Raw genomic sequence first — 15370 nt, 5'->3', positions numbered from 1 at the left:
TTCCCTACAGGAAAATTCCACCTTTTTGATTTCTTGCCTGATCACAAAGCACATATTAAAAAAGTTGATTTTTCTGGCGAAATAGAAGTTTGGTTTTCTGGCTGCTTTTGTTCAGAGGAGAGCCAGATGGATGGAGGCTTTGATGCTGCTCTGCTTTGTCCACCCCCGAGCAGTGCCCTTGCAGAGCAGTTTTGTGCTCCACAGTCAGGAACTGCTCCAGCCTGGTTGATGGTCACCTTTCCTGTTCCCTTCAGGATCTCCGTGTGTGATGAAGACAAATTTGGCCACAATGAGTTTATTGGAGAAACTAGAGTTTCCTTGAAAAAACTCAAAGCCAACCAGAAAAAGAACTTCAACATCTGCTTGGAGAGAGTAATACCAGTGAGTTCCTGTGAAATTGCTTTCTGTTACCATTAACGTTGAGGTTGCTGACAAGTGGCATGGGAGGGGGGTAGAGGTGAACTTGGGGCTGGAACCAGCCAAAAGTGGTAGGTGCCTGACTTCACTGGCATCTTCAGGAGCTGGATTCCCTCCCACGTCTGGGCTGATGTGACACGTCAAGGCCAGGAGATAAGAGTGTGGTGGGAATCCAGGGGAAGTGACTCGAGACCAACCATCAACCTGACACTGCCAAGTCCATCACCAAACCATGTCCCCGAGATGAATGTATCTGAGTCCCCTTCCACTCCAGAGGCTGGGCTCCTGGGGGTGTGTTGTTTGCCGGACGGTGCCTCTCCCAGCTGTGGTCACTCATGACAGTCTCTCTTTTCCTCTTCCCCACCCAAGATGAAGCGTGCTGGAACAACTGGCTCATCCCGTGGGATGGCACTGTACGAGGAGGAGGTAAGAGTCCTTGGAGGACAACGTACTCCTCACATTTCACCCATCATCTCCCAAGTATGAGCCATTTTGTATCCCTATGAGGGGCAAAAAAAGATCCCCTTGTATCCATCTTGTCTCATCCGCTCTGCACTTGACCACCTTCCTCGCTCAGCCCCCGTGTCCCCATCTCTGGTCGTTGTGTCTTGCAGGTAGATCGCGGTGGGGATGTGGAGGAGCGTGGGAAGATCCTCGTGTCCCTCATGTACAGCACCCAGCAGGGTGGCCTGATCGTCGGCATCGTGCGCTGCGTGCATTTAGCAGCCATGGACGCCAACGGATACTCGGACCCTTTTGTTAAGCTGTAAGCGGGACCTGGGGCTGCCGTAGAGCAGTAACGTGTGGTCATGGAGCCACCATCTGTCCTTGGGTGGTAACTGATGCTCTGAGAGCTCCTTCCAAAACCACTGGAGAGGGGAGAGCATTTCCCAAGCATCTCATGTAGGACTGAGCTGCCCTTGAGTGCTGCTCTGCTTGAGTGCCCCTGCCATGACTGAAGCTTGGTGAGACTGACCTAGCCCTTAAGTTCACCCACTCCCTGTAGGTTCCCAAATGCAAATGTAGGTTCCCACATTCGCCCTGTAGCTGCAGAGCTGGAGGACAAGAGATCCTTCTCCCTGACTGTGATCCCCCCATGCCTGCAGGCTGGGGAGGGCTTGGTGTCCCTCTGTGCATGATGAGGGGCACGTGCCCCACTTGCTGCCCCATAAACCCCCATGCTGGTTGAACCCAGCAGCCCACGGATCTCCTGTCCTGTGCCACCACAAATGATTCAGCTTAATTAATACAGACCATGGTGTTTGCTGTGGTTCATGTTGGCGATGCCTTGTTGTGACACAGAGCGAGTCTCCTTATGTTCCTCTCTTATGAGGAGTGGCTGAGGGAGCTGGGGGTCTTTAGCTTGAAAAAGAGGAGACTGAGGGGTGACCTCATTAATGCTTATAAATTTGCAAAGGGCAGTGTCAGGAGAAAGGAGCCAGGCTCTTCTCTGTGATGTCCAATGACAGGACAAGGGGCAATGGGAGCAAGCTGGAGCATAGGAGGTTCAACCTGAACATGAGGACAAATGTTTTTACTGTAAGGGTTACAGAGCACTGGAACAGACAGCCCAGAAAGGTTGTGGAGTCTCCTTCACTGGAGACACCCAAAGCCCTGGCCGTGTTCCTGTGTGACTGCTCTGGTGATCCTGCTCTGGGGGGGTTGCACTGTGGGAGCTTTTGAGATCCCTTCCAACTCCTCATGTTCTGTGATTCTGTGATTCCTCGAGCAGCACTGCACCCGTTGGTGCTCTTTGCTGTGGAGGGAGGTGATGGGGGAGCAGCTTGTTGGGTGAAGAAGATTGTTTTAACTTGAACCTCATAAACTGTGACATGGAGAGGACCCCGCAGTCATTCCTGGTTGTGACTGCAGATGTGTTGTCATTGCTGTTTTCTCTTGGCCTTCAGGAAAAAATACTGTATTCTCCCTAAAAGTCATTCAATAACTCATGTTGAACATTTTGCACATCTTTTTGTAGCTGTGTGCAACTGAGTAGTTTTCCTTCTCAGTCTCTCTGTTGTTTTGTTTTTTTTTTTTTAATATATATTTTCCATTCCCACCAGTAGAGGATGGTGGCTTTCCATTTTTAAATCAATTTCCAGCGCAGGTCTAATTAATGCCATCTCTACAATGTAGTGCTGGGTCTGCAGCCAGGCTGTGAAGCCCAAGCCCCAAATTTTTCCCACATTCTTTAGATGAACACTCCTTGGCTTAGTTTTTTTCCATATTTCTTTCCATCTCTGCGTGCTTTTGCACATTCTTGGCTGGGTTTTCCAACGGCCAACTTGGTGACCAGCCGTGCAATTGCCCTGGTGAGCAAGCCTGACCTCTCATTTTCCATATTCCCTGACTGTTTCAGGTTCCTCCCCAGCAAAACACAGAGTTTACCCAACTTTTGCTCCGTAAAACACCTACAACCACTTATTTTGATATTGTTTAGAGGGAAAAAGGACTTGAGACCGATGTGTGGTTTGGAAGGATATCTAAAGGTATCTGTTGAGCTCAGCACAAAGCAGGTCTTTATGGCTTCCCATATCTTGTCTGGCAATCCAGGGTTAAAAAAAGAATATTCAGGATTTTACTCATTTTACGTTTATTTTAGATAATTTTGGAAGGTGGGAAGGGAGACTGGCTAACCCATTTCTTTGCCTTAAATACCTTCAGTTGCCTTTTGCTAGTCCAAAACCTCACTTTTCTTTTATCTTATAAACTCACACTGTTAATTGCACTTGAGTTTTGAGCTGTTTTCTGTTGCCCCCAGTTGGCTGAAACCTGACATGGGAAAAAAGGCCAAGCACAAGACACAGATTAAGAAGAAAACGTTGAATCCTGAGTTTAACGAGGTAAGGATGGGTGTAATTTTTATTATTAAATCAACTTAGCCAGTTACTATGTTGTGTGGAGGACAGACTCCCTAAGGTTCAGTTCCTTGCTGAGGCTCCTTTCCCCGTTCTGCACTCAAGGATATTTTAGTAATTACTTTGCCATGGGAGATTTCACCAGTTCAGTGCTGGGCAGCACTGGTACATGCCAAAACCTCCCTGTTGCCAACTTGGGATGAGCATCCCCTGTTTGTAACCCCTTAACTGCAGTTTTATGGGTGCATTTTCCTGGGATGCTTTGAGTGATGTGGGTTTTCTCCTTCTGCAGGAGTTCTTCTATGATATCAAACACAGTGATCTGGCCAAGAAGTCGCTGGACATTTCAGTCTGGGATTATGACATTGGAAAATCGAACGATTACATCGGTGAGCTGCAAGTCTCTGCTCTGGGGTGCAGTTTTGATTCCTGATACAGTGCTCACTGTACGGGAGAGGTGGAGGAACCACAGGCTGAGCTTTTGAGGTGGGACCATGGAGGTTGGTTGGGTGCTTGTACCAAATCAAAGACAAATACCTCAAATACAGCACACCCACTGAACAGTCCCATCTCCAGCATTATCCCATGGGTTCTTCTGTGCAGGCAGAGTAGCTCTGGTTGTTTCCACTACCTTTTAAATCCAGGAGGTGGAGAGAAATGCCCCAAACATGGGGTCAGTCCCCATGGAAATGGTTTACGGGAACATCAGCATCATCTCTCAATATGATGTCTCTTCTCCTCCCTTTCTTCCAGGCGGCTGTCAGCTCGGCATTACGGCCAAGGGGGAGCGCTTGAAACACTGGTATGAGTGCTTGAAGAACAAGGACAAGAAGATCGAGCGCTGGCACACCCTCCAAAATGAGAACCACGTCGCCAGTGATTAAAGGGAGCCGCTGCCCGAGTGCCCCGTCCTCTGCCAAGCCCCCGTAGATCTCTGATGTCTGTCTTCCAGCGCAGTCATGCCTTGCTACACGCCTCTGGTCCCAGGGCAGCAACACTCTTCTGCCTCCTCCAAGCATCCTCCGTGCCCGGTCCCCACCTGAAAACTAACCCAGATCTTTTATATTCCTTTTCTGTTTGTTTGTTTTGGGAGGGAAGGGGGTGCCATTGAATTATCCTGGTGTGTAATTTTGTCAAGCAATAGCTACCCTTTGACTGTTCCTCTTTCTCACCAGCCTCACGCACGCCGTGATAGCCTTCCCGTTGTGTGTGTGATGCTCTGTGCTCCTCCAGCCTCGTCCCATCACCACGAGCTCCCAGCTCCCCGGTCTCCTGGTGGGATGTGTGGCCATCTCATCCAGTGTAGGGGATGTTGAGCGCTGGTGTCAGAGCATCAACCCATTCTGCTTGTGTGATCTCGATACCTCAGTTGCAATAACGAACAAACTGTTTGGCTTTGGTGTGGGTCGTGACCGTAGCCTGGTATCTGTGTTGTCGTGGTTAGGCTAAAGCCTGCGTCACCGGTGTAATCCTGCGAGTCCCGCTTGAGCTTTCGTTCTGGTTTTTGGTACACTTTGAGCAATATTGTGGTACATCCTTTGCTGAGAAGATCCGCCAATAACACAATAACGATAATGAGAAATTGGGACCCACTCTGCTCGCAGGGAAATGGAGATTTGGGTTGGTTCACGTGTGGTTCCTTTCACCCAAGGCACTCGCGGGCTTTGTTGCTGTAGGAGCCCACCCACGTTGCAAGCTTGTGACCACCTCCTCGTCACGTCCCGGCTGTGTGGTAGTGAGTAACCAAAACCCAAGGGCAGGCTCTGGCCACCTTCTTTCTGCTGCCAACCATTTGCTGTACCACATGCAGGAGGGTAGCCGAGGGAGAAGACCCTTCCCAACACCCACCTGACATGTGCAAGAATTATTGCTTTAAAATACCACAAATACTGAAATTAGCTGGAACAGTTAGAGGTCTTCCAAACTTTGATGTTTTGCTTGAGTTTTTGTTTGTTTTTTCCTAATCTGCATAAGAACCGTTGTCTTCAACCCACGCTTTAATGATGGTGTGGAGGTGTTTGATTTGTTCTCAACAGTAGGAGAGCCGGGATGCTCTCAGTCTGATGCTGTTGGCGTTTGGTACCACTCACTGTCTCTGGACAACCTCAAGTATCGCAATGGCCATAGCAGCCCAGGAAGCACCACTGGGACATCTCCCACCCCGCGCATGTTGTACCAACCCCGAACCCCAGCCCTGTGGGTTCACGCTGTCGTCCTGTGACTGCCCTTGCACCCCTGTGGCGTGTTCTCAGTTACCAGAGCTGTTTCCTTGAATGGGATGAGTTATTTTCCTATTCTTGATTAGTATTCCCCCAGCAGAACCTGCTCCAAGCATCGCTGCAGCGCTGGGATTTCTGCAGCAGAAATCGGAGCATTTCCCACTTCCAAGCTGTGCTGCAGAAATGTGGGGCTGGGTGTGAAATTACCTTTTATTTTCTGTGGTTTTTTGTTGGTTTTTTTTTTTTTTAAATCTAAGCCATTTATTAATTTACTCCAGCGCTGCAGCAGCCCAGCCTCCTTTGTATGTGCAGACCCATTAAATTAAAGGTTGCCTTGACCCATGTCCTGTACTGACGTTGTCTGCTCAGCCTGTGCTCCCTTCAGATAAATAATCCTCAGATCATCTCTTTGCCCCCCAAAAAATTAAAGAAGTGCAGCTTGCCGGTCCCACCTCTCGGTATTGTACAAACCACGGTCCTCGTCTCAGTTTGCCACCCTCTTCTCGGTTTTTCTGACGGTAATTTCTGCCCTGAATGACCTCTTTTTGTTGTAAATAAAGCATGCACATATGGATTGGGAATGGTGCAAAAAAAAAAAAAAAAAAAGCCTCTTCTACTGCTGTTTGCATTCAAACTCGCATGCAGTGATTTTACAGCAAAATATCAGTTTACAACTATTAAGAGAAAAAAGAAAAATGTTACACAGGAACTAGAAATACTCCAGTCTTCCGCTGCATGCAGCACAACATCCTCTCTTGATGTGGTATCTAATAAAGTGAGACTATTGGAAAAGGAAAAAAAAATACCAAATATGATGGGTTTTTGACTTATTTTGTTCTCTGTGGGAATACAAACCCCAGCATGGGCTGTTAGGTGTGGGAAGGGGTCTTGGTGGTGGGTTTGGGTGTGCTGTGAAGTTTCGTTAGGCTCAAGATGCTGAGGAGGGACTTGGGGTGATGGGGTGCAGCACCTTCTCTGTGGGGAGAGGACTCTCCTGCACCCTAGGGATGATGCAAGGATTAGGGACCAATTTGGGTTAAAATCTTGGGTTGTGGACATCCATAGGCTCCCACTTGCTTTGTACCTCGTTGGGTGCAAACACGATGGATACACACTGCTGGGGAGGACCACGGCTGCTTTGCTCTGAAGCTTCTGGGTGTCCCCTTGAAAAGCAAACCCACTTGGTAAGAAATGAATCTCCTGATGCACCTTCCCAGTGCAGGAAACTGTCCCCTCCAGCTTTCTTCGTTTTTCTTTTTTTAAATTTATTTTGGCATTTTTAGGCTCAATTTCCAGCAGGGAAGCACACACCGGGATGGTGGGAGCCTCACGGGAGTGACAGCTCCACGGGGGTCATGCCCCAGCCCTGGGCAGGGGGACACGGGTGGTGGCTTCGTCTATTTAGGGGTACCAGCACCCTCCGTGTATCCAGAAAGTGCCCGTGGATGGAGAGCGGCTGCATGGCGGGACCGGTGCCGATGCCCAGAGACAGCAGCAGATGTCACTGATGCTCCAGGTATGGCGTGGGAAGGATGGGCAGGAGATGCTGGAAGGATGGCCACGACCAGGGACATCCTCAGTACCCTCCATCCTGGTGGTGGGACCCCCTCAGTATCACCCATCTCGGTGGTGGGACCCCCTCAGTATTGCCCATCTCGGTGGTGGGACCCCCTCAGTACCCTCCATCCTGGTGGTGGGACCCCCTCAGTATCACCCATCTCGGTGGTGGGACCCCCCACCCCTTCAAGTGGCACCCATTGTGGTGGTGCCCTCCCCAATGTGATCTTCATGTAAGCTGTCGCTGAGCCTCGATGGATCACAGCCGTGGGGTGGTGGTGGAGCTGCCCCATCCCCATGTCAGGTCCCACACGCTGCAAGTTTAGCCCGTGATTTCCCCAAGACCAGGCTGGTGGTGGCTCTTCAGGAGAGGTCTGGGCAGTTAAAGCCTCCTGAGGTGATGAGGTGCCATCACAGTGTATTGCAGTTGGCTTGGAAATAATTGCCCAGGAGAGACCTGTAGGGCAGGGACCACCTTCCCCATGACCATCAGTGGTCAGATGGACTCATCGTGGAACAAAAAGGTTAAAATGGTGAGTTAGATACCACTTTTTGGTAATTAGGTTGTACTCATAAGAGCAGCAGTAATGAGTGGTATAGAAAAATCCCCGAGGTATTTAAAATGGTCATATGGTGCTAATTATGTATTGCTTTAATGAAGACCTCGTGTTCTCCCACCAGTCAGCAGAAGACCTCGTGTTCTCATGCATGCTGGCAGGGAAATAACCAGAGGTTAAACATCACAGCAGTGACCGAGCTGTCTGACGTGATCTCCTCTTTGGGGGCAAACTCCAAGGAAAAGGGGAAAAATGACACCAGCTCCCAGTGAGCTGCAGGACATGTTGTCTTGTCTTTGGAGGACAAGGAGAGGGACGGCTTGTGAGGACAACGGGTACAAAGCCCTTTGGTTATGTCATGCTGGGTGCTATGAGGCTTGAGCAGAGAAAATGGGTCATTTTCCAGATGTAGGGAAGCTATACGTGTGCTCGCTCCCAGAGGCTGCCAGTGGTGGTGTTTTAGGTGGGGTGGGTGGAAGAAGGAGCAAACCATCATCGCTGTAATTAGCGGGTACACTGAGTGCAGTGGGGCTGATTGCATCCCCCTTTTCTGCTGCTAAAGCTTGTTCTCTTCCAAACCTTCAGTGGCAGGAAATAGTTGGGTCTTTGTCTTCTATAAAAACAGTTCCCAGAGATGTCTAGCAGCCTTAAAATTGAGCTTTAACTTCCTTTTATTAGGAGTTTTCCGCATGAGAGCTCCCCATCGATTTTTCCTCTCTGCCACTGTCCGGTGTTGGTGCCACGAGTGACCAATGGAGACGTCCCAGTTGAGAGATCCCAGCTCCTGCACTGGGGCTCCCCACATGGGATTCCCACCATGGCCAAGCACTGGAGTGAGGAGCATCCCCATATCCCCCAGGATTCAGATCCCCCTTATTTAATTGTGGGTAAGACAGCACCAGCTGTAGTTGGCTCTGAAGTCCTGAATGGAAAATGCTTCAAAAGAGAGAAACAGGCATTTTTGAGCGCATCCATGCGGATAAGAGAGGGTCCTTTGTTCCCCCTGATTGATATTTCTGCTCCCATTTTCTTCCCAGCCTCTCTGAAAAAGAAGCCCTCGGATTGCAAATTGCGCTTGATCAGGATGGTTATTTGCATGTTCTGCTTTTGTAGGTAGCTTTGCAGTTTTAATTACATCTCAGAACATCTGAATCCTTCTGCTGTTCCAACCGCTTTCCTTGCGTGCTAATTAGATTTAGACCTTCGGTGAGATCAATGGATTCTCATCTCGGTACTGGCCAAGCCAGTCATGACCAGTAATTTACAGCTCTAGTTGTTCTGAAATCAATACAGATTTGCTCTTCATTGAGAGGGCTGCAAAACGCAGCTGACAGTGGGCGCGCTAAGCGGTTGATGTGGAAGCAGGTCCCTTGCTGGTCCTGGAGAGCGGCCAGAACAATGACAGAGGAAAAGCTACGGGGTCGGCAAGTGGAGCAGACATCTCCTACTCAAAAAGCAATGGGATGAAGGTGGTGATAAAGTGTTGGGCTCTTGCTCCTCTCCTGGAGATGCAAAATTCAGCGTATGGCCACATAGCTCCTCTCCAAGGTGCTCCAGAAGGTCATGGCAGCACCCAATGGCCCAACCTATGCCAGCATCCTACAGTGCCCTCTGCTACCCTCTCCCCTTGGGGTGTAATTCATACAAAGAGCTCGTTATGGAGCTCTCATAGCATGTCCTGCGTGATCCCAGGGCATCAGGAGGACACTGAGGGTCTCCTGCTTCACTGAAGAGAAACCTTTCCCAGCCTTTCATCTTCTGAGGGGAAATAAAAGAAAATAAATAAAAGCAAACTTTTTACTATTTAACATTTCACTTAAAAAACAGAGGAGCTCAACTAAATAAATCCCTCTTCTATCCGCTTTGAAGGCCAGCTTTTCAAAAAGCCTGCAGCTAGAAATCTCTTTATCTCGTAGGGCACAGATAACGATGTAATTATGAGCTCAGATCAATGGCTTTCATCCCGTCAGCCTAAAAATAAACTGTTATTCTTTCACTCAGATGCGCAGCGCTGGGGCTAGCACCTCCTCTGGGCTGCTGGCCCACTGCAGAACCAGCTACGAGAGGCCATAGAGATAGAGAAAATCTGCAGTGGGGTTCAGAGAGTCCATCAGAACCTTTCCTGGGGGGAAACTGAGGTTTGGGTTGGTTTCGTTTCTGCAGGGTGATGTTGGGTCCCAAGCGGGAGAGGCCGATGAAGACGCCTGGGTGATCCACACCTCCTCCCAGTGATATATGGACACACGGAGCCACCTTTTAGTAGTTGTGTGAGTTTCGGTGACTTTCTTGGGGAAAGAAAAATCCCGGGAATGAGTATCAGCCCTTTTTACTGCATGCAGCATGATAAGAATATAAGTTACTGCCATTAGAGAGCAGAGTGGTTGGCATCCACCATAAATCCCCAGTTACAATAGTCTCTGCTTGCTCTTAAACAAAAACAATGGGTGTGCATGCAAACAGCGAGCATCATTGGACCAGGGAGCAGAGTAATTTGATTAATCACATTAATATTAATTGGCCATAATGCTGATTTCCTTGTACAGGCCATTTTCCAGCCAATGCCACTGGATCCATCCCTCCAGGTGGGATGCAGAGATGCACTGGGTACCAGTATGGGCTGGGACAGTCCCTGTGGTGATGCTTAAAACGGGGCCACTGTGTTCAGCTCCTCTTTCCTTAAAGCATTACTCAGTCCGTGCTGTGGTGGCATCTCCATTAATTTAATCAGCCCAGATTAATTATATTACAGCTTCTTCTAAAAGAAGAAGTCTCAAAACCTTTTTCAGAGCTGGAAAATGGTGTTTTGCTGTAACTCAGGTGAGTTAATAGGAACTGGGACCAGTTCATTGCAGAAGGTGAGCCTGGTGGAAGGGCAACGGGAGGTGAGAAACAGCGGGGCAGTGGGGATGGTGATGCAAACCCGTTTTTGCATTCCCATCCCACAACGCAGAGCACCTTTTGGGTACATTTTGGGGCTGCTAGGCGATGATTTAAAGTCCCTCACCTAAAATCACAGGCAATCAGGCAGCGGGAGCCCGGCACCCGCCTTCAGAGCTGAATTAAGGAGCTGGAGTCAAGCTGGAAACTGCATTTATCTGCTTCTGAGAGAGCTGAGCAGGTTTTCTGAAGCCATTAGGGCTGCGGAGATGACTGATTCCTCAGGTTTTCTGGCAGCACTGTGGAAAAAAACCCCATCTCAATAAATGAGTTCCTTCCAAAAACTGTCCAAGCAAAAAAGACTCATCTTGATCGGGTCAAGACTGCAAAAGAAAAGCTCTGGCCAACTGAAAAAAATAAAATAAAAAGCATAGCTGTTGGGTGAAAGAGAATTGGCATTGAGGGGAGCATTTGTGGGTGTTTGTAAATGACGTGGGCTGAATTGGAGAGAGAAGGAGCCTAAGAAATCTGTGGGTGTCTTCGTCACTCCTCTTCGCACCAGGGTCAGCATCCTTAATTAAGGGCAGAGCTCCATCCTGATCGTTATCCCCCTGATGAGACTCTGCCATGGAAACCCCAAGTGATGCAGCCAGGATCTCAAAAGCCTCGGCAAATCAGGGTTTTACCCATTATTTATTGATTATTTTCATTTTTAAAATCCAAATGATTCAGATACACATGGCTCCTCCTCAGCTGCAAAAGGCAGATGGGATCTCCAGCGGCTGGATCCCATGTCCCAACTGTGGGGGACATCTCCAAAGTTCTGCCCATCCCCAAATTTTCAGAGAAATAAACCTTTGGAGTCAGCCAGGCAGGAAAACCTGCCAGTCATGCCATCAAAACATGCTATATATATTGAATATCTGGTATTTATACCCAAACCAGCCTCCTCCATGCAGCAGGTTCTAGCAAGCCCTTCACCACCAGCCTTTTTTCCACCCATTCCCATATGTGCAGTGGTTTCAATGTATGAGTGGCTGCATCCCGGACAGGAGGCTCAGGATTACTGCAAAATACTCCATTCTTCTTCCCCAGCAAAGGGCTTGAGCAGAACAAGGTGTGGGATGGAAAGGAACAGCGTTTCCCACAACAGCGGCTTTTTAATATTAGTGAAAACAGAGCCACACGTGAATAATTCAGAGGCATGAGCTGAATTTTTGTATGCAATAGGCAAACTGTTGAGTTTCTATGGCTGTGTTTGCTCAAAGTAGTAAACAGGGGCTTGCATGGGCTGCTGTTGGCCTCTGCTTTTGGCTGGACCATGCAGATGATGGCTTCTTCTGATGGGAAATACCAGATTTCTGGCTACCCCATGGTTCCCTCCTCATTGCTCACCCTGACCCGTAACCGCCCTGGGCTGCAGCCCCTCTGCGCTTCATTAGAAAGCAGAAGCCCGATGCAAAGTGCGTTAATTGCTGAATTAAAAACCCAGCGAAAGGGAAAATAAACCCCAGAAGGTCCCCGTGCAGGGGTGCACTGCAGGGCTGTGGTGCTGAGAGCATGGCTGGGTGCACACAGGAATAATCCTGTGCTGGAGCGGCTCTCCCGGAGAGATAACGTTATCGACCGCTTTTGTTTTACAAGCAACGCCGACGTGATGATATTTGGCAGCACCATTAATGCTGAAATATGAGCTGCACTTGGGTCTTTTTATATTTAATCGGTTGAAAAATGATCCAGGGAAGGTGTTTGTGCCCTGGTGAGCTGTGGGGAGACACTGGTCCACAGGTTGGGGTGGGAACTCATCGCATTGCTTTAGCCATGGAAAGGGTGGTCCTTGCTGGGCTGGGGATGGGGTGATCCAAATCTGCTCCTCCTTAAATGTCAACGAAGGGAAGGCAGGTGCACATCTATGCCGGGGGTACTTTTTAAGCATTGGTGTGGAAAGGGGCATTTTGAAATGTGGCAACTTCTCTACAGACAAGCAGCAGCCACTGTTTAGGTCCAGAAAGGTGAAAACTGAATCCTTCTCCCCCAAAACCCAACTGATGCCACTGGGGCGTCCCCTTCCCAGAAGAGCCCAACCTGGGAGCCGACCTTCACAGTCCAGGGTGAATCTGCTCCTGGTGGCCTTGGGGACATGAGAGGTGACACGAGGTGGTTTTGGGACAAGGAGCACCCAGATGGGCCTTGTCCCCAAGGTCCTGGTCACCAAGGTCCAAGAGGTGACCCTGATTTTCCCCCTCTCCTGCTGTCGATGGAGCCGTCAACGTCACCACTCCATTTTCGGGATGAAACAATTTGCTGAGAGTCGTTAGCCTAATGATGGAGGCTTTCCATAAAGAGCTTAGCCTGGCTGGGGGAGATGGGCTTAGTGATGGCTTGGGAGAGGGACATGGAAAAAGGAAAGCGCCAGGAGTGGCGGTGGGCTCAGGGGGCACCAAGAGGTGGTGGCGGGGGTCTGCTACCACCCCCTGACACCCCGACTCTCAGCCTCATCCCTCCCCTCATCTTGAAGATGGGAGAGGAGCAGGGACAAGGATAAAAACCCCAGAACCACATCCCAGCACTTCTCTGGGGCCAAAGGGGAAGTTTAGAACCAGCTTTGGGACAACAAATATTGGATTCTTGGGTAAGACTTTGTGCCAAAGAAAAGGCAAGAGGTGTTTTTGGCAGAGCTGAGCAGGTTTCACCTTGCCCGGAGAGCAACGTTTGCGTGCAGCCCCAAAAAGACTGAATTACCCCAAACCCAGTGCTGGGGTGTGAGACAGGGCCTTTTCCTTCCCTGAGTAAGTGGATGCTGGAAGCCGGGCCATGGGGGCTGGGCAGAAGGAATCTGGGGGAGAAATATTCCCATTTACGTCCAGAAATTGTGCCAGGCAAGCAGCTTTTGACAAGAAGCTCAGAGCAGGCAGGGGAAAGAGAAACCCCACCGGCTTTCATCTTTATGTCTTTTTACGATTTTTATGTCTGAATCGGAATTAACTTTTGAGCTGGAAAAGCACTAACTGCTGATAATTAAGCCCAAAATGCACCGGTCTCAACATTAGGTGTCACCCACACTCCCCCGTTCGGGCCCTGGCCCTATTATTTTAAATTGATGCAATTATTCATCTCACAGAGTAATATATTTTTTGTTCTCTGGTGCCCAGCAGACCTTAAAGCAGAACAAATGCTTTAATAAAACCGAAGTGGTGCTTCCTGGAAGACGGAGCGCTGGGTTATTAGGAAGAGGAGCAGGTTTGGGAATCTTTAATAAATTATCGCCTAATATTTCTTTTCTTGCAACATATCGATATGATTAGTAAATGTTTTCTGCTCACTGATTAACTTTGTTTATTTCTTAATTGGGTTTAGCACCGTCTGTCTCATAGTTACGAAATAATTGTTTGATTAATGTGCCTGAATTTACATTTTCATTAAGCCCCCCAGATCAGCTCTGTACCAATTAGCCGCGCCGTAACACGCAGATCTGGAACATGAGAGTGACAATTTTAGCCCATTAAGTAATAACTGCTACATTGATTGGTGATAACGAAGCAGGAGAGGTAAGGCCACATTCGGCTCAGCTATGGCATCGGGGGTGATACTGGAGGGGCTCCTTTTTGTCTCCAGTCGGTGATTAAGTGGCTTTAATTGATTTTTTTAATTTGTGGGTCCAGGTGAGGGAGTGAGTTTTTGGGTGGTTTTGAGTGATGCTTCCAGCTGAGACAGGAGATCGGGGTGAGATGGGTCATAACGAGAATGCGACCCATTGGGAGCGAGGGTACCCAATTAGTGATCAGTAATGATGATGAAATTAACACTTCCCGTTCAATGGCGATGAGCTGCGTGTTATGAGATAAGGATGGGGATGGGGTGGGGATGGGGACAAGGAAGAGGATGGGAATAGGGATGAGGAAGGGAACGGGGATGGGGTGGGATAGGAATGGGGATGGGGTGGGATGAGGATGGGTATGAAGAGTGGGGACAAAGACATGAGAACAAATGGGGATGGAGTGGGATGAGGATGGGTATGAAGAGTGGGGACAAAGACATGAGAGCAAATGGGGATGGGGACAGGGATAAGGCCAGGAAGGGGCACAGGGACACGTTGCCAAGGAGGTGATTTGTCTGCTGACCCCAGAGGGGTGAGTCGACCACCCAGTCGTGTCTGACACAGCCAGAAACATTCCTAGAGATGCATTTCCACTGGGGAGGGGAAGCTGGGGGCCAAACAAACCTCTTTCCATCTTCCTGGGGGTCGTGCCAGCCCGCAGGATGTGACCCTGGTGTGGCTTTACAGTGAGTAACACTCCCGAGGAGCCGGTGTGAGCGTCAGTTTCTATATTTGCTCTCGCCACAACTGAGTCTCTTTTTTTTTAATGCTGGATTCTGCTCTCAAAAAGTAGGACACAGCCGTAGCACGTGTCTGCTCCGAGCTCCGGTAATCTCCTGCCATCGGCTGGGGCTGGCCGGGCTGCGTGCGGGCAAGGGGAGGATGGAGGGGACACTTTCCCTGGGGGAACCCCCAAAACCTTATCCCTGGGGCTCTGCAGGACCCCGCAGCAATGCCACTTGCACCTGGGGACCACAGCGATGGCCACATGTCCCTGTTTCCCTCCCTGCCAGCTCAGCAGAGGGGCATGCAGCTCAAAAACAGGGTTTTTTTCCCAAAAAGAGGTGTGTAGGTAGGAAAGTGAGGCTGCAGCGTGAGTCCAGCCCATTGGAGAGTCACTGGGTGTCATTACTACCGAGCTCCTGGCCCTCACATGTCTGTATGTATACATATATATATATATAGAATATATACATGCCTACATCTAGGTGTTTCTTTTTTTTTTTTACGAGCCTTGTTTCCATGAACTGATGGGCACTGCTTTGCCTGGGAAATCTCTTTTTCTCT

The 15370-nt window shown here is 49.3% G+C and overlaps 1 protein-coding gene across 1 annotated transcript in view; it reads left to right on the top strand.

Annotated features, from left to right (window-relative positions):
• LOC104546939 (rabphilin-3A) overlaps positions 1 to 4159 on the top strand; it is a gene marked incomplete at its 5' end in the record, with an annotated part of 6969 nt that extends 2810 nt beyond the window's left edge. The window contains 6 exons of the mRNA XM_010192453.1: positions 255 to 381; positions 787 to 843; positions 1032 to 1183; positions 3179 to 3260; positions 3568 to 3664; positions 4029 to 4159. Of these exons, the coding sequence (XP_010190755.1) occupies positions 255 to 381; positions 787 to 843; positions 1032 to 1183; positions 3179 to 3260; positions 3568 to 3664; positions 4029 to 4159 (646 nt within the window). The remainder of the gene's footprint in view (positions 1 to 254; positions 382 to 786; positions 844 to 1031; positions 1184 to 3178; positions 3261 to 3567; positions 3665 to 4028) is intronic.
• Positions 4160 to 15370: the final 11211 nt, after the last annotated feature.

Source organism: Mesitornis unicolor, unplaced genomic scaffold, assembly GCF_000695765.1.
Source record: "Mesitornis unicolor isolate BGI_N332 unplaced genomic scaffold, ASM69576v1 scaffold24309, whole genome shotgun sequence".
Taxonomy (NCBI): domain Eukaryota; kingdom Metazoa; phylum Chordata; class Aves; order Mesitornithiformes; family Mesitornithidae; genus Mesitornis; species Mesitornis unicolor.
The sequence above is the reverse complement of the archived record's forward strand: the minus strand, read 5'-3'. Positions and strand labels throughout refer to the sequence as shown.